The 25,433-nt window shown below is 40.4% G+C and overlaps 1 protein-coding gene and 1 pseudogene across 9 annotated transcripts in view; one reads left to right on the top strand and one right to left on the bottom strand.

Moving 5' to 3' along the window:
- Positions 1 to 1,356: 1,356 nt before the first annotated feature.
- Positions 1,357 to 2,059, bottom strand: LOC119509735 (annotated as a pseudogene).
- Positions 2,060 to 21,821: 19,762 nt separating this feature from the next.
- LCOR (ligand dependent nuclear receptor corepressor) overlaps positions 21,822 to 25,433 on the top strand; it is a 166,465-nt gene continuing 162,853 nt past the window's right edge. For 2 of the 9 annotated variants that reach the window (XM_037805292.1, XM_037805291.1), the window contains exon 1: positions 22,944 to 23,017. Coding sequence is in view for 6 of the 9 variants with exons in the window: in XM_037805284.1 (XP_037661212.1) it covers positions 21,854 to 21,950 (97 nt within the window). In the remaining 3 variants the exon portion in view is untranslated. Of the gene's footprint in view, positions 21,951 to 21,994; positions 22,346 to 22,552; positions 23,018 to 23,314; positions 23,380 to 25,433 lie in introns of those variants that run through there. The other 7 variants (XM_037805289.1, XM_037805287.1, XM_037805288.1 and 4 more) reach the window with 7 other exon arrangements.

Raw genomic sequence — 25,433 nt, 5'->3', positions numbered from 1 at the left:
CAACCAAAGAAAGTAAGCCACCTGAAACTACCATCCACAAATAATAAAGAACTGCTGGGGGTGGGTGGGTATAAACATTGGCACAACCTGGGAGAAATAACCAGCCCAGTAGGCTGAGAATAGGTCTTTGCAAGACTGGGTGGTAGAGTGGGTACAGGGGCCTAAGTTGGCCAAGAGGACTAAATATAATCTGTTCTCATCAACTGACCATTATCGTACCCATTTATTTGCATCTTGGAAGAATTATCCAGCTCTAAATGTCAACAGTGCTGAGGGTGGCAGGGCAGCAGCATACCAAAGACATGTGCCGTAGGATTCCAGAAGCAGCCTGGCAAGTGGGGCAGTTGTCCTAGCCCTTAATGGGATCAACAGGAGCAAAAGAAAAGAGGATCAGCTGGTGTTGGAATGAAGGATTCTGGGAAGGTCCTTCCCAGAGATCTTCCCTGTCTAGAGTGAGAGCACATAATACAACAGATATAGCACAGAACTGAATACAATGTCCAATGACAGAATCTGTACAAGATAAGACATTTTGAACTGCTAAACCAGAAATCCTCTGGTGGGAGATGCTTTCTTTTCCACAGCCTCTTGGTGAAAGTTTGAGAAGCTGTAACTCTAGTAATAACACTGAGCATTTCTTCATTCAAGTGTTAGCTGTATACTCAAGAAACAGGCATTGCCACACTCTTTAAATTGGAATATGAATATATTTCTTTATTATGATGCTCACAAGAATGAATGACACATGAGCACTGCCCTTGTAATGTGATAAACTATACACCTGACACATATTGTGGCAGGAAGCAGAGGGGAGGGCTCTCAGAGCTGGGGCAAAGTGTCCACTGAAGAAATCCTCATTTCACTGAAGAAAGGATGCTGCCTTGGACTCAATAATATCTGCTGCACATTCCAGCCAGGACTCCATGACCTTCCCAGAATCCTTCATTCCAACACCAGCTGATCCTCTTTTCTTCTGCTCCTGTTGATCCCATTAAGGGCTAGGACAACTGCCCCACTTGCCAGGCTGCTTCTGGAATCCTACGGCACATGTCTTTGGTATGCTGCTGCCCTGCCACCCTCAGGGAACCAGTGGGGGTTGGTGAAAGAACACAACATAACATTACCAAAAACAGTGGGGTTACATTAGTAACTGATGCTTGAACATAAACCTAACAACCTCACAGAACACATGCTTGCTCTCCAAATGACTCAGAATCCCCTAGAGAGCAAAGGAACTCCTTGATTTTTTAAAATAAACATTTTTGGAATGATTCTGTATGCCAGGCACAGAGACACAAAATGGTTAGTGTTTCCTTCCACCATGTCCTCTTGCATGCCTGCATACAGTAGGTATCCAGGAAGCCAGAGGATGACAGCTGGAACCAGATCTCTATCCTGGCTCATCCCTGCCTGTGAAAGTGGCCACCACTCTCCTTCTAGTGGGTATTAGTTCATTTTCAAAAGGGAGGATAAGAGGATTGGGGATGGGGGAGAAAAAAGTCTGTAAAACAAAACACAAACAATCCAACAATCTAGAAACATTTGGGACTACAATATTTTACAACAATAAAAAGTAGCTGAAAACACTACATGCCAACACAGACAATATATGATCCACTACTCGTGGGGAGCAGTCAGCTGGGAGAGCGTGGCAGAGTCCACAGGTTTACACTAAGAGCCTCTCAATGGACTGCTGAATGGACTGGATCTGCTGCTTCAGCTGTGAGCCTTCCTTGATGGTAACAGAGCAGGCGACGACAGGCCTGGAGACGCCACAGGCCCGCCCCAAGTCCTGCTTGGAGTGCACAAACACACAGGGCACATTCTTGTCTTCACATAGTAGCAAAGGTGTAGAATGATCTCCAGGGGCTCGGCGTCTGCAGCCATCACGATGGACTCAGAGCTGCCTCTGTTGAGGGTTTTGGTGGCCTCGTTGGCTCCTTTACGAAGCTGTTTGTAGTTACACGACTGCTGAACAAGGTCCAGTAGTTTCTTGATAAGGTAGGCATGTGCGAGGGGATAGGCTTTCGGATTGATATCAGCCTCAGTCATGGCTGCGGTTCCCCAGACTCGCTTCTCCTCAAGCAGCTCACCTATGTCAAAGAGAAGCGCTCGCTTTGGCCAGAAAGTCGATTCTAGAACATTCTTGTGGATGTATGGTAATCTATCAAAGGAGGTCTCATTGTGCCCATAATCAATTCCCTTTGTTGAGCATGAATTTGGTACTACTTCTCCCGTTATTATTAATAATATAATATAAAAATTTTGTTCTGTCCATTGCCTTGTTTAACAGTCATCATATGGACTTGAATATCTTGCCATTTTGAACACCTTGTGAGGATCCTGCAAAAGGCTTCCCTGTTTTGGTGTTGCAACACTTGTTAACTGGACCCATGAGATTCACCTTATAATTATTTTTGAAACTTATTTTGTTAGGTTTTGTTGCTGTTCTTTGTTGTTTTGAGTTTTCCTATCAGTGTTACTGGTTTTGATGGTTTTAGCCAGAAGACAGGCATGCATTTCCTATATATGATGCTACTCGACTTCTTCCTAGAAAACTCCTAGTGCCTTGAATTTAGAACGTCACAAGATAAAATGAAAAACAAGTATCAGTTAATCTAATAGTTATATCAAATTAAAATGTGTATGTTCATACAAAGTTGAGTCAACTTATTTCACTTAATATACATACCACGATATGTACTGCTTGCAATTTTGCAATTCTATTTTACATACTATGGTATTTTATTAAAATCTAAAATTATTTGTTTGAACCTTTCAGGCATATGACATTGAAGAATTCTAATAATGGACATCTGAAACTATAAGGGAACTTGAGAATACCTAGTCCAATCTTCTCCTTTTAAAGAAGTGGAAAATGAATCCCAGAGAAATTTGATGATTTATCAAAAATCATAAAACAAATTGACTCAAAGGAAATGTTCAGATTTCCAAGGTATAATGATGACTAGGTCCTCAACCTTCTAAAAGGGTGATAGATCAAGGAGCTGAGCAATAGTATTTGCCAGAATCAACAGTGTCAGACAATATGAAAGAGCAATTGTACAGCAAGATATTTATCTGTTTGGAACACCCAGAACTTATTGGCATCATTAACACTGCATCTAGGAGAGCATCTGCCAAGAAGAACCTGATGGAGAGATTAAAGATTTTCAGAGAGATTTCCAGAGTAATTTTCAAGAATAGTTGTACAGGGGGAGGAGTTTTTAACACTAAGGTGACATCAACTAGAACAACTTATGGAGATTGTATTTTCTTTTTAGGTGAATGTGTGGAAAAGATTGAGATGTCATTAATCACTATAGCGCATTTATTCTCTTTCTTTTGAATATGAAATATTGCTCATTTCACAAATAGATAAACTGCTCTTTGTTTTATGCTATTATCAGTTTATCTACAATATTTCAAATCTTCCACAGTGTGTACTTTGAAATTTGTTACTGTTGCATTTAAATTGACTTGAGAAGCACTGTTATTGGACCAATAAGACAATGCTTGAGGAGAAAATTACAGACCTCTGTACTGCAGGCCAAATAATAAGAGACATAGTGTATGCATGATTATACAAGACCTTTAGCATTAGCATAATACAGCTTTAGTGACAAATACAGGGCTTGAACTTTTGGAGAAAATATTCCAATGGGAAATCACAAATAAAAAATATTAGCAGGGGTTTATTTTTGGAAAAGAAAGTGGTTTGGTTAATAGAATTATTAAATATATTCTAGTGCTTTTATTATCTTTCAAGGATAAATGTGCTAACTCAACCCATGAGCTTGTTAGGCTCTGAAGATACAAAAATCCCAATTAAATTATGCAGAATTTCAAAGATTTAGTGGGCAAGCATTTAAATGTTAATAATACAATGTTTAAATTTGTATACACTAAGTAAAAGGAAAGTTTGGCAGATATCTTTTAACGACATACTGAGCCAAGCTAGCATTTACCTTGATTTGTGAGGCACTACAGTAACTGAAATCTCTTGCAGTCAAATTCTTCCACCTGTCATGTGACCTTGCGTAGGAAATAAACTCAAAGTGCTTTATTTTCCCTACCTCTAAATTGAGGCAAAAAAAAAAATAGCACCTACCTTGTTGAACTGCATCAAGCATTAAATGAAATAAAGCAGGTCAAATGCTTAGCTCAGGGCTTAGCTTAGAGTCCTTAACTCAATAAATAGTAGCTCCTATCATTATTCCACAAATTCATACTACTTTCTCTGATGTTTTCCTGAGCTGATAGGTACTTTAGATATCTATATTGTCTTTTTGCACAAATCATTACTGTATTATCTGCAAGGAACTTAATTAAGATTCATTGAAGTACTCCTAGAGGACAGGTTGAATGAGCATTGTACAGGGAGTGAACAGATGTGAATTCTAGGCCTAGTTCTGTCTGTCCAGCTTCTGTTCTTGAAGTTGATTTAATTTTCCCATAGACTTGGCACCTTACATCTTACTATATTGGCACACAGCAAACTCTGAATAACTAATTTGTTTAAAGATGAAATGAAAACAGATTAGAGTGGTTGTTCAGTAATGAGGAGTTATTTTTGTTCGATGGGAAAACGATCAGACATAAACTTGAAATGTACATTCTGCTAAAGCTCGGGAGGATGTTTAAGCACTTCTATGGTTTTATCAAACTTTCCTTTCCTTATTTAACTAAACTTTTCTTTGAACTTACTTTGGTTTTACATACTTACATTTCATCTAACAGATGCATTTTATACCTTTTCTGGCATTAAAATTACAACAGAGGATTTCTATGGAAACAGCTTTTGTTTGCTTCCTAGCTATAAATAACTCCTTTTTGGTGATTCTTTTATAAATTACTTCTTGACAGTCACCTAACATAGACATTAGTAAACCGTTTGCTTGCTTGCTTTTTCCTAAAAATTGGATGAAGAAAATGCCATTGTGTTCAAGTAAATATAGGTTGGCATAAAATATGCTTCTGGGGGCTTTTGGAAAAGAGGCTCACTCGTTCCTTTAAAAAATGAAAACTTATACTAAAGATATTTAAGTTTTTTTCCTACATTCTCTATGCATATATATATATATGCATAATTTTAAACTTTGTATTTTGAAATACTTTCAAGCTTACAGGACAGTTACAGAAATAATACAAACCCCATACAGAGACTCCAACATACCCCTATCCCACCCAGATACCTATATCCACCAATTTTAACATTTTTGCATATTTGCCTTTGATATCATTCTATCTACCCATCAGTCTATCAATCCATCTATCTATCCATCATTTTCTTATCAATCCATTTTCTAAATACTTGACTGTAGGTTGTATGCATCATGCTCCTTAAACACATAATACTGCCATGTACACTTCCTAAGAACAAAGATATTCTCTTATATATCCACCTTAAGGGCAGACATCAAGTTCAAGAAATTTAACATTGATATAAAGCTTACAGTCTATATCCCAGTTTTTTCATATGTCTCACTAATGTCATTTTGGGTCTTCTCTCCTCATTTGTTAGATAATGTCCAGGATCATGTATTGCCTTTAATTACCACTGTCTCTTTAGTTGCTCTTTCTTTTTTTTAAATTGTGGCAACATATACACAATATAAACTTGCCCATCTCAATCATTCTGAAGCATACTATGCAGTGGGATTAATCACATTCACTATAGTGTGGTACCCTCACCACCTTTCATCACTTCAGCTTTCCCATCTCCCAAACAGAAACCTCACACCCATTTTGCGTTCACTCCCCATTATCCTTGCCCACTGCCCCTGGCAACCTGTACTCTACTTGCTGTCTCTATGAAATTGCATATTCTCCAATATTTTCTTTGCAGTTACTATGGGGCTTAAATTTAACATCCTAAATTTGTAACATCTTGTTTGATTTGATATCAATTTAACTTCAGTGGTATACACAAACTATGTTCCTATATCCCTTTATGTCCCCCCACCTTTAGGTAGTTCTTGTCACAAATTATGCGTTTATACATTATGAGTCCCCAAACACTGATTTATCATTACATTTTATGCATTTACCTTTTAGATCCTGTAGGAGATAAAATATGGAGTTACAAACCAAAAATACAATAGTACTGGCATTTATATTTACCCTTGTTGTTACCTTTACCAGAGATCTTTACTTTTTCAGGGACTTTGATCTTTTGCCTAGTGTCATTTCCTTTCAACTGGAAGAACTCTCATTAGCAACCCTTGTAGGTCTAGTGGTGATGAACTCCATCAGGGAATATCTTAATCTCTCCCTAATTTTTTAAAGACAGTTTTGCCAAATATAGAATTACTGGTCATCAACTTTTTGCCTTCAGCACTTTAAATATGTCATCCCACTGCCTTCTTGCCTCCATGTTTTTTTTAATACAATTTTACTGAGATATATTTATATACCGTGCAATCATCCACAGTGTACAATCAGTTCACAACACTGTTATATAGTTGTGCATTCATCACCACAATCAATTTTTGAACATTTTCATTAAAACATACAAAAAAGAATAAGAATAAAAATTAAAGTAAAAAAAAAACCCAAAGCATCCCCTAACCCCCATTCCCCCCTATTATTCATTTTAGTCCTCATTTTTCTATTCATCTGTCCATATACTGTATAAAGGGAGTGGGAGCCACAAAGTTTTCCCAATCACACAGTCACACAGTGTAAGCTATATAGTTATACAGTCGTCTTCAAGAATCAAGTCTACTGGGTTGCAGCTCAACAGATTCAGGTATTTCCTTCTAGCTATTCCAATACACCAAAAACTGAAAAGGGATATCTATATAATGTATAAGAATACCCTCCAGAATGACCTCTCAACTCTATTTGAGATCTCTCAGCCACTGAAACTTTATTTTGTTTCATTTCTCTTCCCCCTTTTGGTACAAGAAGACTTTCTCAATCCCATGATGCCAGGGCCAAGCTCATCTCTGTGAGTCATGTCCCATGTTGCCAGGGAGATTTACACCCTTGGGAGTCATATCCCACGTAGGCGGAGGGCAGTGAGTTTACCTGCAGAGTTGGCTTAGAGAGAGAAGTCACATCTCAGAAACAAAAGAAGTTCTCTGGGGGTGACTCTTAGGTACAATTTTAAGTAAGCTAAGCCTCTCCTTTGCAGTAACAAACTTTATAAGGGCAAGCCCCAATATCGAGGGATCGGCTTTCTAAATTGGTAGCCCACAATGCTTTTGAGAATATCATTAATTCCCCAGGTGGGGAAATTTAATATTTCCAGATTTTCCCTCAGACCCTCAAGGGGGCTTTGCAAATACATTTTTATTCTCTGCCCAAATTACTCTGGGATGTATTGGGGCTTTGCACTATTGTGTACAAACCAACCAAATTTCACTCCCTATGCAATGTTCCATGTTGTTTGAATAAACTGACCATACAAGTTAAATTATATAGTGTGTGTGCCAGTTTGAATGTATTATGTCCCCAAAACACCATTATCTTTGATGCAATCTTGTATGGGCAGACGTATTAGTGTCGATTAGTTTGCAATTCTTTGATTGAGTGTTTCCCTGGACATGTGACCCACAACTGTGGGTGATAACACTGGTTGGATAATTTCCATGGAGGCATGGCCCTGCCCCTTCAGTGTGGGCCTTGACTAGTTCACTGGAACTCTATAAAAGCTCAGATAGAAGAAGCAAGCTTGCTACAGCCAAGAGGGACACTTTGAAGAATGCGCAGGAGCTGTTGCTAAGACAGACAGTTTTGAAGACAGCGGTTGCAAGCTGAATCAGACATTTTGGAGAATGCCATTTTGAAACAAAATCGGGGAGCAAGCAGACACCAGCCACATGCCTTCCCAGCTAACAGAGGTTTTCCGGATGCCATTGGCCATCCTCCAGTGAAGGTACCCAATTGTCGATCCATTACCTTGGACACTTTATGGCCTTAAGACTGTAACTGTGTAACCAAATAAATGCCCTTTTATAAAAGCCAATCCATTTCTGGTGTTTTGCATTCCAGCAGCATTAGCAAACCAAAACATGTGCTACAAAAAGTATAGATTTCGTACCTAATAAACATATCTTCCTTCGGTCTCACACAGAAGTTGAAGTTTTAAAAACATCATCAGTATCATCCTTTACCTGTTAGCCTAATTAATCTTAGTCCTAACCAAGTCCATTTCATTCATATCTCTAATTAAAGTCTGATCTGTTTTTTCAGACTCCTTAACATTTGCTGTACGGGGTAATGCTGACATTTGTAGCTGCTGGACTCTGGCTCTGAGTCTCAGGTGTCACACAGATACCCAAAGTTCCAGGGACTGACCAGGTTATACACAAAGAGCTCAGCATTTCAGAATTTAGAAATAATCATTACAACTCAGGAATAGATGTAACTGCTGTTAAGAGTTTACACTCTAGGAAGCTTTACAATAAGCCTTCCCCTGATAACATATATTCTCAGACTCAATTCTCAGAGTTTGCACATTATAGTTGGTCCATATTAGTAAGGCATTATAATGTTTTTTTTCCATTTCTGGTTTATTTCACTCAACATACTGTCCTCATAGTCCATTCACCTCACAACTTCACTCCTTGTAGCAGCTCAATATTCCATTTTATGTATATACAACAGTTCACCATTCTGCTCATCAGTTGATGTACCCTTAGGCCACCTTCAACCACTGCAAATCGTAAGTACTGACACCATAAACCCCACTGTGCAAATGCCCATTCGTGTCCCTCTTTTCAGTTCTTCCAAGGATATACCCAATAACCGTGCTGCAGGACCATATGGCAACCCCATGCTTAGCTTCCTGTGGAATCACCACACTGCCCTCCAGATGGGCTGCACCACTCTACTTCCCCACCAATGCTGATTAAGTACATCCCTTTCTCCACATTTTCTCCAGCACTTGTATCCCTCTATTTTTTAGATGGTTTTATTCACACACCATACAATCAACGGTTCCCTGTCTAATCACATAGTTATGCATTCACCACCACTATCTATATAAGGACATTTCCATTTCTTCCACAAAGAAAGAGGAAGAGGCAAAAAAAGTAAAAAGAAAAAAGAAAAAAGAAAAAAAAATGACTAAAAAGCAACAACAAAAAATTAAAATACAATAAAAAAGCCAGACAACAACAGCAACACCAAGAATCCCATACCCCTCCCTTACATTCCCCCTCTTATAGACATTTAGCTTTGGTATATTGCCTTTGTTACAATTAATGGAAGCATATTACAATGTTACTGTTTAACCACAGATTCTAATTTGCATTGATTGTATTTTTTCCCCAATACCACCCCATTTTTAATACCTTGCAAAGTTAAGATTCATTTGTTCTCCCTCATGTAAAAACATCTTTGTACATTTAATCACAATCATTGACCACTCTAGGTTTGGATCAATGATGGTGTGATGGATCACTTTTCTCTTGCTACTTTCAGAATTCTCTCTGTCATTGACATTTGATAATCTGATTATTAAGTGTCTTGGTGTAGGTCTATTCAGATCTATTCTGTTTGGGGTATGCTGCGCTTCTTGGATCTGTAATTTTATGTCTTTCAGAAGAGATGGGAATTTTTCGGTGATTATTTCCTCCATTATTGTTTCTGCCCCTTTTCCCTTCTCTTTTCCTTCTGGGACACTCATGACACATACATTCATTGTACTTCATGTCATTCAATTCCTTGAGATGCTGCTCATATTTTTCCATTATTTTCCCTATCTGTTCTTTTGTGTGTAGGATTTCAGATGTCCTGTCCTCCAGTTCATGAACCTTTTCTTTTGCCTCTTCAAATCTCCTATGGTAAGTCTCCATTGTGTTTTTCATCTCCTGTATTGTGCCTTTCATTCCCATAAGTTCTGCCAATTGTTTTTTCAAACTTCCAAGTTCTTCCTTATGTTCGCCCAATGTCTTCTTTGTATCCTTCATCTCTTTTGCCATACCTTCCTTCAACTCGTTGATTTGATTTTTTAATTGACTTAGGAGATTTGTTTAATAGTTGTTTCAATTCCTGTATCTCAGTCGAAGTGTAAGTTTGGTCCTTTGACTGGGCCATATCTTCCTTTTTCCTAATGTGATTCATAATTTTTTGTTGTCTAGGCATCTGGTTTCCTTGAATACTCCAATCAGATTTTCCCAGACCAGATGGGCCCAGGTCTCAGGAGGAGGCTATATTCAGTATCAGGTTTCCCTGAGGGTGAGACCCAACAGATTGTGAGACTTTCCTGTGAGGCCACTAGACTTTGTGCTTTTCCTATCCTGCCCAGCAGGTGGCGCTTGTCAGCCCATAGCTCCCCACTTGTGTAAAGGTATGGTCCTTTTAATTCTCAAGGGACCCTGTCCTGGCCAGGGGCCGAGGGTGTCAGAAGCCAAGCTTAAGTTGTTTGTCTGCCTGCCCCCCCCTCCACCCCCAGGCCCTGGGGTCTGAATTCTCTGAGGGAGGGCACCACTTGAGCTGGGCCCCGCCTCCCTTTTCTTAGGGAAGATACACCCTTTAGGGAGTTATCTTCTATACTTGAATTCCTCCTTTGTCTCTCTGACTCTGTTAACTCCACCCTTGCCTGGGTGAGTGCTGACAACTGAAAATGCCTGACGCTTTCTCTAATGAGCTACCTAGGATGAGAGAAAAAGAAAAAAAGGAAAAAGAGAGAAAGTCCTTTTCCAAAGCCAGTCCCCAGCCCCCAGTTTTGTGGGTCAACTGGTGTTGGTACCCAGTTCTCTGTGCCCCTTTTCTTGGGACACAGCTGTTTTCCGGTATTTTGTCCTCAACTGTCTCCAAAAGCCTCTTTATGTCCCCCCACCCACCCATCAGCCCTGTCTCCTCTCTGCCAGGAGGAATCTCAAGTTCCGTTCCTGCTTGCTCTGGTTTTATCTGTGCTTGTAGCTTGTATTCAGTAGTCCAAATTGCTAATTAAAGCTGCAATTGGCGTTTGCTTGAGTTACTTTCCCTCGCTCCAGGTAACCTGCTTCTTTTTTCCACAGGAATATGTTTCAGTTTGGCCTGCCTTGCTGGTGGGGGAGGAGCACCAGCTCTGCAGTTTGGGGAGCTTTACTTACCATTGTAGGCTGCAATCTCAGCTGTTCTACCCATTCCAGGATGATGTATGATGTGTGTTCAGTCACGGATATCCCCCAACAGTTGTTCCAGACTATTCCAGACTATTTACTCATTGTTCCTGGCTATTTACTAGTTGCTCTGGAGGATTAACTAAATTCTACACCTCTTTGTGCTGCCATCCTGCCCTGCCACCTCTCTCCATTCATTTCAAATTCCTTAGTCTTTTGAGCTATCTCCCTAACACTGTCATTTTCTTAGATTCTCTTGTCAATAAATTGACTTTTTTCTTCTATTAAAAATAACTCCTGTAATCCCTCCTTCTCTGAAAATCTTCTTGAATTAGGTAGGTCTCCTCTTCATCTACTCTGGCAATAAAACGCCTCCATGGTTTCTGATGAGAAATTGGACCTTAATCTTATTGAGGCTCCCTTATACATTATATATTGCCTCTCTCTTGCAGCTTTCAGAATTCTTTCTATCATTGGCATTTAGCACTCTGATTATAATAAGCCACAGCATGGGTCTATTGGGGTTTATCCTGTTCGGATTTCAACGAATATCTCAGACATGTATAGTCATGTCTTCTCCTAAATTTGGGAAGTTTCAGCTGTTATTTCTTTGAATATTCTCTTTGCCCCTTTCTTTCTTCTCCTTCTGGAACTAACACAATGTGTACACTGGTATGCTTGATGCCGTCCTGCAGGTTTCTCAGCTCTGTTTACTTTCCTTCATTCTTTCTTCCTTCTGGCCCTCAGACAGGATAACTTCAATTTTCTTATCTTCAAGTTCACTGATTCTTTCTTTTGCCCACTCCAATCTGCTGTTGAACCCCTCTAGGGAATTTTAAATTTCCGTTACTGTGTTCTTTAGTGCTGTGTGGTTCCTTGCCATAATTTCCATCTCTATATTAATATTCTCTTTATGTTCATCTATCATTTTCCTGATTTCCTTTAGTTCTTTGTCCAAGTTTTCATTTAGCTCTATAAGCATATTTAGAACTATTTTTCAAAGTTTTTGTCTAGTATGTCCCAGGTCTGGTCCTCCTCATTGATGGTTTCCAAAGTTTCAATTTTCTCCTTTGCCTGGGCCATTACTCCCTGTTTCTTTATAGGTTTGTAATCTTTTGCTGAAACCTGGACATTTTGATATTTAGACATGTTTTCACTGGAATTTAAACTCTGATGTGTCTGTTCCTTCAGCTTGTATCCACTAGTAATATGGCAGAGCTTTCCTTGAATGCCAGGAGGTAACAAAACAGAAGGTAAAGGAGGAGGAAGAGGAGGGGGAGGAGGAGGAAGAGGAGAAGAGGGAGTGGGGGGGGAATACCTTTCCCAGTCTTTGCAGATTGACCTGTGGGAGTGCTCTCCTTCAGAGCTCATCCATACAATCAGTTTAGAGAATACTCTGAAGCCCAAGTGTAGGGGTGTCCTGATCCTTTCTGTGCATGCCTCTTCTCTTGGGCATGGTCTTGTGGCTCTTATGAATCCCTCATTTACACAAAAGAATGTCCCCTCTTCCCTAGGTATCAGTTTTCTCATGGTTCTGGATAACTGCACTGTGTATCCTACTGCCAGCAAGCCCTTGCCCCAGGCAGCCACTTGACTGCTCTCTCACAGTGCTCTGTAGGAGAGTTTGGTGAACTGCCTTTTACACGCAGGGCAAGTTCTGGGACAGTAAACCCTAAGACTACCACCAGACAGTGCATGATGGTTACTCTGCTCCCTCCAGAACCAAGACCAGAGTCCCACACTGGGAGTGCAGGCCAGCTCTGCACCCAGCTAGTGAGGGAATGGGGGAGGGGCCATCTAAGATGCCATGAAATCCTACCACTATTAATTAGCCTTTTTGCTTGATAGAGTGCTTGTGCTTTTACAGCACTCCTTTAACTAGTGTTGAGAAGGATGTTTCTGCCAGTTCTTGCTGTTTGTTCAAAGCCTTTGTGGGGGCTGGAGCTGAAGGGTCAGACTCTGCCATTTATATTGGATCCAATTCCTCTATGCTTATTATCTTAACTAGACAATTACTTCCATCATCTTTCAGAAAGTATCTTTTAGACTTAAAATTCCACTTATTTACAACATTCTGTACACAGTTTTATTCTTAAAATGTCTATTCATTTTTTCTTTAAGCACTGTGATCAACATGAATCTGCTGCACTCATGTTTACTTTTTGTTTCTAGTTACTATTACATTAAATGTAAATAACCAGCTCTCATGCTTATGTTCTAACTGGCTAGGTCGTTATTCCATGAAATTGATTTACTTTAACTTCTGAGTAGCTAAGATTAAAGACAAATTAACATTTATTGAAGTTCAAAATGAAGGTTACCAATTTTTAACACAAACTAGTTTAGCTTTTTGTTATTTTCCCTGTGTCACATTACAAATTGTCAGACATTTGTTTATTTGCTAACATTTTGTAGGAACGTTATCTTTTAAAAATATTTAAATTTGGGCATTTTAAGTGTGTTGCTGTATTATGTCTGTTTTTATCTTGAGATCATCTTCTTTATCCTGATTAGAGAAATATGTCGCTGTAAATAATTCAAATAATACAAAATGTATAAAGCAAAAAAGACAGGTTCTCCATAATCCAATCCCCACAAAAGTAACCAGTATTAACAGTTTGTGAATTATGTTTTTACACTTTTTTCCAAGTATACAGATGCACATATACTCATCTATTTAACAAACAATTGTTGAGTGCCGACTATGTGCTATGGGGTAGTTAAGAGACTATTATAGCAGTTCAAATGAGAGCTTGCGGTGTCTTGAACTAAGATAGTAGATGTGGAGGTTGTGGGAAGGGTTGGATTCAGGTTATACTTGGAAGATACAGCTGACAGGACCTGTTCATCCACTGGCATGAGGAAAAGGGAGGAATCAAGGATGACTTGGGTTTTTGCCTGTATAACTCTGGAAATGGGGCACCATTTATTGATATATTGGGAAGAACAGGGGAGAGGGGAGATCTTGAGGAGAAAATCAAGAGTTGGGTTTGGATATATTAATTTTGTGATGTCTGGTAAGCATCCAAGAGGAGATACAGAGTAAGAAGTTGTTGCTAGGGGGATGCGACAAGAATGAAAGCATAAATTTGGGTGTCTCGCATATGGATGGTATTTAAAGCCATGGAACTGGATGGGATTGCCTAGAAAGTAAGACTAGATCGTGTAGAGAAGAGTGCTGGATATTCCAACATTTCAAGATGGGAGAAGCCAGCAAAGTAGACAGTTGGAGGAGCTGGTAAGATAGAAGGATAACAGGAAGCCTTGTGAAGCAAGTGTTTTAAGAAGGAAGGAATACTCAACTGTGTCAAAAACTGCTGAGGTGTTAGGGAGAATCACTGAAAGTTGACCATTAGACACATCAAGGTGGAGATCACTGGTGACTTTTGTGTATGTGTGTTTGTCATTTTAACCATTTTTAAGTGTACAACCCCAGTAGCATTAATTATTTTTGCAAAGTTGTGCTACCATCACCATCTTCCATTACTAAAACTTTTTCATCACCCCAAACAGAAACTCTTTACCCATTAAGCAATGACCCCCGCCCCACACCCCTCTTACCCCTGCTAACCTCTAACCTCCTGTCTGTGAATTTGCTTATTTTAGATATTTCATGTAAGGGGAATCAAACAATAGCTGTCCTTTTATGCCTGGCTTATTTTACTTAGTACAATGTTTTCAAGGTTCTTCCATGTTACAGCATATCTCAGAAATTCATTCATTTTTATGGCTGAACAGAATTCCATTGTATGGCTATACCACAATTTGTTTATCCATTCATCTATTGATGGACATTTGGGTTGTTACTACATTTTGACTATTGTGAATAATGCTTCTATGAACATGGTGTACAAATATCTGTTTGAGTCCCTGCTTTCAATTTTTTGGAGTATGTATGTAAAGGTGGAATTGCTGGTTCATATGTTAAATCTATGTTTAACTTTTTGGGGAACTGCCAAATTTCTTCCACAGCAGCTGCACAATTTTACATTCCCACAAGCAATGCATGAGAGTTCCAATTTCTCCACATCCTTGCCAACAATTTTTATTTCCCATTTTAAAAGATATAGCCATCCTAGTGAGTGTGAAATGGCATCTTGTTGTTTTGATTTGCATTTCTCTAGTGGCTAATGATGTTGAGCATCTTTTCATGTGCTTATTGGCCAATTGTATATCTTCAGAGAAATGACTACTTAAGTCTTTTGCTCATTTTAAAATTGGGTTGTTTGTCTTTTTTTGTTGTTGAGTTGTAGGAGTTCTTTATATATTCTGGATATTAAAACCTTTTCAGATATGATTTCCAACTGTTTCCTCCCATTCTGTAAGTTATCTTTTCACTTTCTTGATAATTTTCTTTGATTAACAAGTTTTAAATTTTGATAAAGCACAATTTATCTATTTTTTCCTTTGTTGCTTCTGAACTGTTGACTTTTTTTTTTTTTTTTTTTTTTTTGAACTGGTGACTTTTGATGAGAGGTTGCAAAGTAATAGTAGGGAAAGAGCCAAGTTGTAGGGGCTTGAAGAGAGAATAAAGGAGTAGAGACAAAAACCAAACAATTATTTTGCAGAGTTTTTCTATAAAAGGTAGCAGAGAAATGAGGTGGCACTGACAAGTGGATGTGGAGACAAAGGATAGGTTAGAGAATGTATATATTGCTATATTGGCAACAATATATTTTTGGAGACTAATCTATCAAATTTTGAAATATGCAATCCCTTTGAACCAACAATTTGACTTTCGGGAGATATTACAACATATATAAACATATAATCTATACACACACATATACACACTTATACACACATATATATATTTATATAATTTGTATGTATATGTTTTAACCAAAGCTGTTATACCATAAATACAATTTTTCAGCTTTCTTTTTTCATTTAAAAATGTATTGTAGCTCTTACTCAACATCTGCAAGTACAGATCTATTTCATTCTTTTTAACAGCTTCATAGTATTCTGTTGAACAACCACATCACAGTTCATTTAACTATTTTCATTTTTTTACAATTAAAACTTCTTTGTGCATTTTTCTTTGTGTCTTTGTTAAAATTTTTTTTTAGGTTAAATTCTTATTAGTGCAATTGCTAGGGAAGAGGGTATACAAATTCTTTAATTAGATAGGTTATCAAGATTTACCATGAGATCCAATCATGTTGGTCAGTGTTACTACCTGCAGAGACAGCTTCTCTGGGTAGATTTTTAGGGAGGCTTTTAGTATATTTCTGTGGAAGTGTCTCTCTGATATGAATAATTAATAAATTAACTTGTGGTTAATTACTGGAATAACAATATCCAGCATTCACTGCCATTATGTGACTGACTGGTAAGTGCTTTCCATGGATTATCTCATTTCATCCTCACCACAATCCTATGATGTAGAAAGTATAATTAGCCCATTTTATCTATGAGCAAACTGAAGTTCCAGAGAAGATAGATATGCGCTGAATCTGGGATTCAAACCCATGGAGTAAAGGAGCTTATGTGTGAGTCTGTGGGACAAGGTATGGGCATAAAGGGAGAACGATCAGCAAGGTAGGTAGCTGGAGAAGACGTAAGAGGAAGAGAAGACGTAAACATGTATGGAATAGAATCAGCCATGCACAACTAATCCTCAAACTTTTGTTATCCATGGAGAGGCCCTTTTTAAGTGGTGGTTTCAGCTTTTAAAAGGAACTATGCCAGACTATACATGTCTTCAAATAGTTTACATTCTTCTTTGGGAGGACAAATACAAAGTATTGAAAATTTGACATGCGCTACACAATTTTAATAACAGCTCAAGACCACAACAAATGTATCACAATTGTGCAGACAGTAAATATTCCAAGAAGTAGAGTAAAAGTTAGTTTTGTTCACATTCAGATTAACTTGACCCTTTCAAGGCTGCCTCCCATTCCTATGAAGGACACCAGAATTCATATCAAAGGATACTCCTGTACATGCTGTGCATTTGAGGATAGTTCCACCACATTTTACATAATGCATTTTCCTGGTGATACACTTAGTGTATTAATCAGGGTAGGCTGTGTAACAAATAAACCCAATTCTCAGTGGCTGAAAACAATGGAAATTTTTGTCATGTTCAAGTTCAAGTCACAGTTCAAGGTGGGGTGGTGGAGAATTGTTAATATTTTACCACATCTGCTTTTGTTCTCTCTCTCCCTGTTATGTACATAAATATATATAATTTTCTTGTTGTTATCTTTAATCTTTTTATCAACAATCTGACAGAAAGCTACAGATGTGATGCCTCATCACCTAGCCCAGTGTGTATGTCCCCAAAACAAAGACACTTTCCTGCATAACCACCATACAATCCTCCAAATCAGGAAATCACCAATACAGCACAATCCACAGACCATTCAAATTTCATCCATTGTCTCAACAATATCTCTTTTCCTTTTCTGGTCCAGAATTCCATCCAGGAACTTGCAGGGAATTTAACTGTCAGTTCTTTTCACTCTCCTTCAATCTGGAACAGTTCCTCAGTCTTTCCTTGCCTTTCATGACATTTCATGAGAAAGGTGGACAAGAAAGTACAACCATCAGAAACCTGCATGCATTCCTACGATGGTTAAACATAGAATTAGCATATGGTCCAACAATGCTATTTCTAGGTTTATACTCAAGACAAATGAAACATATATCTATATCAAAACTTGTACACAAATGGTTATAGCAGCATTATTCATAATAGCCAAAAGATAGAAAACTAAATGTCCAACAATTGATGGATGAATTGATAAAAAAATGGGACATATTCATATGATGGAATATCATTTGGCAAAAAGAAGTACTGATGCATGCTTCAACATTAATGAATCTTGAAAATGTTATGCTAAGTAAAGAAGCCAGTCACAAAAGACTACACATTGCATGATTCCATTTATGCGAAATCTCCAGAATAAGAAAATTCATAGAGACAGGAGATTAGTTGTTGTCAGGGGCTGTAGAGGTGTGGAATAGAGAGTGACTGCTAATGGACACAGAATTTCTTTTTGGGGTGATGAAAATGTTCTAAAATTGACCGTGGTGATGGTTATACTATACTGTGAATATATCAAAGACTAGTGAAGTGTATACTCTAAATGGGTGAATTTTATGGTATGTAAAATATATCTCAATAAAACTGTAAGGAAAAATAAATTTCATACATGCAAACACACACACACACACACCATAAAGCCATAAAATTTTCTAGGTCAGTGGCACCAAGCAGATAGACCAAGAAGAGAGGAACTCTGAAGCAAAGAAGAGCCACTACATGAGTAGTTCCCTAAACAGGCCAAGCCACCAAGTGGCATAGCTTCATTTTTGTCTGGCTGGGTCTTGTCTCTACTCTAGGGTCTCATTTCCCCAGCAGCATAGGAGGCAAAACAGTGTGATGGGTGAGGAACTGGCTCTGCTGCTAGACTGCCTGGGTTTGAATCCAACTCTATTACTACCTGTATGATCTTGGACAAATCATTTAAACTCTCTGTGCCTGTTATAAAATGGGGATAATTGATTGGGTGGTTGTGAGGAATAAATGACATAATCTACTTACTAGAGTTCACTAAAAATTGATCATGTTTTCTAATAAGTCTCCCACTAGGATGCTTCTGTCTTCTTCAGGAGGAATGAATCTGTTTCATCCTCCCATGGATCTATGGTATTCTCCCTATTACATGCCAATTCCATCTAATCAGACACAAGACACAGTTGATTTAATAATACTCACCAACCAAGTCCCATGATTCTGTCCCACAGCCAGACTCTACCCCTTTCCTGGTATTCCTTTTCTGTGCTCCATTTCTCTGTATCACCTGGAGCCAATTGTGAGAACTACAGACCAACGTCACTGTTGTCATTCCTTCATACTGTCACAACCTGACTTCAAACTGCACAAGCATCTTGGTTTCCTGTCACTGGGCCAACTGGGAAAGCAGATAGGAGCCTAGGAAGGTCTAACGACTAGAAATGATGCTCAGTTCATGCTTATGACGTGCCTGTCACTATTCATGGACCGTTTCATCTTCATACAAATTCCATTTTGTAAACTATTATTATCCTCTTGTTCACATGAGGATAATGATAGTAAGTTAATTTGTCAAGGCAACACAGCTACTATGGGATAGAGCCAGTATTCCAATAAAATTCTTTCTCTTCACAGCCTATTCTCTTAACCACTGTTCTCCCATGGGGAACTTCTTCCTTCCTGATGTGGAATTGTACATTTAAAGCTTGGTCAGTGACCTTTGCACACTATCAACAAGTACAGCTAAGAACAGAGTGAAAGAGGCCCACAGCTGGTTTATAGTATAATACTGCTTGATCCTCCCCAGAATAGAAAAGAGCTCCCACCTAAGGAACTACTTAGGGCCATAGCTTAGCAATCAGAGATTATGTCTTAGATATCTATGTGTCCTCAGGGCCTAGAACACTTCTTGACACACGACAGGAGCTCCAAACGTTTGTCAAATTGCTCAACCGAAAAATGGAAACTTCATCTCTCATATGGAATTAAATGAGCATGCAGGGTCATGTGTCTACTCACAGAACAATTTAGGGGAAAGAACCTGAGTTTTGGAGTCAGATCTAATTTAGAATTCTGGTTCTGCCATTTGGTAGCTATGTGACCTTGGGGCACAGGTACTTAATTCCTCAGAGTCTTGAGCCCCTAATCTGTAAAATTAGGTAAAATACCCATTTCATGGTATTGTTATTCATGAGGAATAAAATAATGCTGCAATGCTAAATATATAGTAGGTACTCAATAAATGATAGTTATTATTATTGTCCCCTTATTCCTTTCTTCCAATAGGCCTTTGTGAGGGGTCAACTATATGTTGGTTCTCATTTTAAAATAAGTGAAGCAGTAACTGGGATTCAAAGTGGCGTATAGTAATAGCATTGAATTTGTATCCTGGCTTTTGTTCCCCTCCCTCTACCCAGTAGCTATGTGACCTTGGCCAAATCACCTTACTTGTTTAGGCTTCCAATTCCATACCTCAAAATCGAGTTCTCTCTGAAGCTTCTACTATCTTTTGAATTTATATGCCTGAGACTTTTAGAGAGGTTATGTTGAGGAAGTATTACCCTTGGTTTGAATGTTTTAAAATAAATTATGCTGGATGACTGTCAGGAAAATATATTCATTATTAACCCGTTTTAGAGTCTCACGTAGTTCATTCGTTTGAAACTATGAAACACACTTCCTCCAAACACCATAGCATAGCTTGGTTAAAAGCTATAGAAGACTCAAACGTGTCATCTAGTGGCGAAGACGGGAAATTTCAGGTTGGCTATACAACACTGCTAACATCAAATGTAAAGGATGGCTGTCAATAGCAATCTTTTATCTACTATTTGTCCTCTTCCCTCACCATTCACAATAGTATTATGTATGCAGAAACTCAATACTTCTTGACTTAATATCTTATTTGTTGACAATCTCTTAAACCAATGAATTACTGTGGAATTTTGAGAATTGTAGAAAGATCAATGGTTTTACTATTTGGTAGAAAGAAGGTGCCTTTCTATTCATACATCTCAAACCACTCCTATGCAAGAAATCCATTCAGGATGGACACGCCATTCCACACATGACCAGATGGATCCTGCCTGGTTCAGAGAACCAGGAGATAAATCAAAATAACAAATGGGATCCTTGATGTCAAGTATTTTAACGACTTTGCTTGCCTACTACAGGTAATTAAAATTAAGTCTTCAATTTTAAATTTAAATATCTAAAAGTAGGAATGTACTGCCTTAATCTTAAACCCCAAAGCTAGGGAAGAGGCTAGGATACTGGGCCTACTAACAAAGGAGAATCTCTTTTCCCTTTTCTCTCCTTTCCCCTATCTCCTCCCCGCCCCATCTTTCTATCCTCTTTTTTACTGTCCCAAATAGGCCACGCATTAGGACCAGCATCATGTTTAAATGGAACAGGAAGTTTTAAGGATTTCAGGAGGCACCTGATAGTGCCCCCTCCCCCATTGAAAATACTTGAGCCCTTTCCTGAAATTTGAAATTAAGCCATTTTCCAAGATTCGGCTTTAAGTAATGGTAAATAAGCTTTCTTCTGAAATGCCATTCTCACTGTAGCATGATTAATTTTCTGAAACTCAAAATAGAAGGGGTTCTGAATACGCTAACTTAAAAATTTCGCCTACGATTAGCCGTTCTAATAACGACCCAGATTTTTTTTTTTTCATTTTTAAAATTTAAGACGCTTGATTTCAATTTTCAGTGGGTTTATGAATCTTGGCTAAATTTTTCAAAGACTTAATAAAATGTACCTATTTCACCTTTGAAAACCTTAGGGCTTGGTGTCTCCATGGCGTAGCAGTTTCGACGGAGAAGTTCATAAAAGTAGTTACCACGTAACTTGCAACAGTTGGCCCCGGGAGAAAGGCAGGTTGGAAATGACAAATGGGGTTGCTTTAAAAAACAAAAAGCTAGGGGAAGGGAAGGGGCGGCCGTGGCCTTGGGGGACAGTGAGACGGCTGCACGGGGCCGACGGGGCTGAGCTCCGGGTGTGAGAGGGGGCCTTCCCGGATGGGCTGAGGTGGCAGCGGACGCTGCCTCGCGAACCGCACGTCGGTGCGTATAGTGCAGGCGCGTTGGCCCAGGCCGCCCCCAGGGACATGACGGGGCCACCGCGAGGTGAGGCAGACCCTACCCCCGCACCGCCCCCGGCGGGAGGCGCGACGCCCGGGCCGCGGGTGCGTGCGCGGCCCCGGGCGACGCGGCTGGGCGTGCGCGGGGCCGCGGCGGAGGTAGGGCCGGGCGGGCGGCAGAAGATGGCGAGGGTGTGTAGGCGGCAGCAATGCTCCGTTGAGAGACACGGCTTTCGGCAAGAACTAGATTCGTGGCGCCACAAGCTCATTCACTGTGTAGGTGAGATCCTCCTCCAGCCGCCTCCTGCCTTCGGGCCTCCTCGCCGCCGGCCGCCTGGGACGAGGGAGGGAGCCCGAGCAGAAGCAATTGCTCCTCTGGCCCGCCCGCCCTCTTTGGCTGGGGTGTCCCCCTCCCCCACCCCCCGGAGCGCGAGCGGCGCGCGACCTCCGGGCGGGCACTACCCCTGATCCGGGCCCGAGCGCGCGCGCCAACTCCTCCCCTTCGTGGGGCGGGCTTTTGGGCGGGGGCGCGTGCCCCTCCTCCCTCCCTCTGGGCGTCCCGGCGCCGCTGCGGGCTTATTGTGGAGATTCGCCCCGCGGCGCGGCCGCTTTACCCGGGCGCCGCCGCCGGTTCCACAGAGCTCTGCCCGGGGGCGGGGGTGTGTTGGGCCGCAGGTCAGCCGCCACCTCCGCTCTCGCAGTCGCCTTCCTCCTCCTGCGCCGCCCCTCCCCCACGCGCTAAGGCGCGTGCCCTTCTCCGCGTGCACGCGCTGAGAGCGGGCGGGCGGGCGCCCGGTGCTCGGGCGTGTGCGAGGCGTGAGGTGGAGATGGGGGCGGAGGAAGCCAGAGCTGTCACAGGCCCCGGGTCCGCCTGACCGAGCCAAGTGGGGTGTCATGGCCGCGGGGGGCAGCGGCTGCACTTCCTCTGCGGGCGGCGGCGGCGGCCGGGGAGTTAATCATCGACGCACGGGTCGGTGTGTGTGTATTTGTGTTCGGTGTGTGCGCTGTGAGGGGGGGTGGTGGTGGTTGTGGGACTGGGTCTGCCTGGGAAGCCGTAGCGGGGGTCGCTCTTGTGTCCTCCCCGGGGATTTGCCGGAGCAGCCGCCTTGCCGAGCGCCTCGTCCTCCCCCCGCCTCCCGGATCTTGGGCCGCTCTCTGGTGGCTTTTTTTTCCCCACGGGCAGGAGGGAGTGTGGACGGGGCGCCCCGGGAGGGGCCGGGCGGCAGAGCTGCGCCTCTCACTCTGTGTGTTTTGTCTGTTTTTCTCTCCCAAGGTCCCGTTTCCCTCTGTGCGGCGGCCGGCGGGACCTTAAGGGCTTAACTCATATATTTAACCCCCCTCCGAAAAGTAAGTGGCCCGTGTGGTGTCTCCGCTCCGCCTGCCGCCCCCTAACCCCAGTTCATCCTTATGTCTGACTCTTCCGTTCTCCAGCATTGTTATTTCCTCATCTTTGCTTCGGTGGTACTGATATGTGGGCAAATGCTGTCTCGTCGTCCTCTGTCCCCCACACCCAGTCCTCGGGGAGGCCCTCAATTTCAGCTCCCCCCTTCCCCCGTGGGGAATATTCTTGAGAACCAGGTCTTCCCCAACAGAATCTAGATTCTAGCCGTTCGTTTGGGCCCCTTCTCCCCTTCCTGCCGACAGGGTTTCGTTGGAAGGAATTATGCAAATCCTGCTTTCTGGTGTCCATTCAGCGGCAATTTCATGCGGTGAGAAGTTCTCTTTGTTGTGCGAGGGGGAGAACAGACACTGATTTAATAGACATATCTGTTGGGGGGAAGGGTGGAGGGGGTGTGGAGAGGCTCAGTTTGGAAGAATTACAGCACTTGGTTAGCTCAATGTCTTTGTGCTTGAGCCTTCTGGCTTGACAGGAGGGTCTGTCCTTTACAATGTCCCGCAAGGGATGTTTTCTACAATAGATTAAAAGCAAAACTGAAACTTTAAGCAAGTGAAAAAATAAGGTAACCTTTACTTAGAGAATATAAGCCTTTCCTTTTCTGCAGTGGTTCATTATGAAAATGTATAATGTCGATTTTGTTACGGATTTAAACTCAAAATTAATATAAGCAACAAGGCTTTAAGGTATCTGATATTATGCTCTTGGCCAAAGGTTAAAAGTAGATTTTAAAACATATGCTTATGTATATAATAAAGGCAGGAATCAGTTTTTTTGGATATAATTTGTCTTGTGAATATATTTAAGAATTTCCCTCCTGCCAACCCAAGCCCAGATCTACCCTCCAGGAAACGGTCCTTTTTTCGGTTATTGGTTATCATTTACTCTGTTCTGTCTTCTGTGCTTGTTTTATCATGCATTTGCTGAAATGTTACACCGACTTAAGCACTTTTTGAATTATGTAATTATTTGTAACCACGTATAAGAGAGCTTATACAAATCAAGAGATTTTGAGAAACACTAAGTTTAATGGGTTTTCAGATGTAAAATCCTGAAATTATTTTGAAGAATTTTTAGTTCACTTTTCTTTGTTATTAGTTTTGTTTATTTGGGCTTTATAACTTTAAAAGATTCTGGAATTGATTACGGTACCCTTGTAGATTATTTAAATTAGTGTTGCTTTAGTTTAGATGGTTTTAATGAGTTGTTTATCTTATTTTAATTCTGTTTGGTTTACTTCCCAGCTTTCTGCCTTAGGCTCTCTTTTCATCAGTCATTGTTGGGTTTAGTGGTTAGTTACTGCTGCATTTATGACAAGGTTTTTTTTTTTTTTTTTTTAATAACTAGTAAAATCCATTTGTAAATATTTGAATTGAATATCAAAATTTGGATTCTTTTTTGAAAAAGAGTATTTAGTGATTGATTTTCTTAAAGCATACTTCACTTCCAAATTTCCACTTTCAAGGTGATAAAGTTCAGGAGCTATTTAGAGTCCAGAGTGCAGAAGTGGTATTTTAATCTGTGCGATAATATATAGTTGATGGTCTCCCTAAAGTCTCCCAACTGAATTCAATTGTGTCTCATATTTTCTCTTTCATTGTATGTAATTTTGTATTTTAAGAGGAAAATTCTGAATAAATCTATTGTAGTGTTAAGAACTTTATATTTAAAACGGCTGGCAATGATCCTTATATAATCTAAAAGACAACTGTGTTGTTTGTTACTAGCAGATGTGATAATTCCTCGTATTTAAATGGGATTGGTTCTGAACAGTTAACCTTCTATTTGATTCTGTTGACTGATTATCTTAATACTTTAGGGTCATTTGGTTTCTAAATGGTATTTAATTTATAGCAGTCTCACTCATTTTGAAAACCTAAATCTCCCCCCTTTTTGGGGGTGGGGGTGTTATAGTTGGAGGTTGTTGTTAGTGGTGATGGTGATTCCATTATTAGATTTAGTTGAAATGGAGTTAGTAGATGGCTCAGACAGTGATTATGATCAAGATGGATATTTAGTAACCTGGTGAGTATTGAGGGGCTAGGATGATCAGTCAAGATTCCAGGAAGATCTAGGCTCTCTCTACTGCCTAGTGTAGATGTAAACTATTGCTTTCCTGCCCCTTACCCTTGCTGTATTCTCAAAAAGCTCTTCCCAATGCGGGGAAAGTTGTGGCAAGTTCAGCTTAGCTCTAGCTTGGCTGGAAAAGACAGCGGGATGATTCTCTTTGACTTACAGAGGCTTATTTCAAATTGACCTAATTCCCTCAAATGTGCTTGTAGCTGAAGCAATTCTAGGAAGCATCTGAATAATACCATTTTTTTAGCCTTATGAGGTTGCACAGGATGGCCTAGGACTTCTTCCAGG

Source organism: Choloepus didactylus, chromosome 15 (genome assembly GCF_015220235.1).
Source record: "Choloepus didactylus isolate mChoDid1 chromosome 15, mChoDid1.pri, whole genome shotgun sequence".
Classification (NCBI taxonomy): domain Eukaryota; kingdom Metazoa; phylum Chordata; class Mammalia; order Pilosa; family Megalonychidae; genus Choloepus; species Choloepus didactylus.
This window is presented reverse-complemented; position numbering and strand designations above follow the sequence as displayed.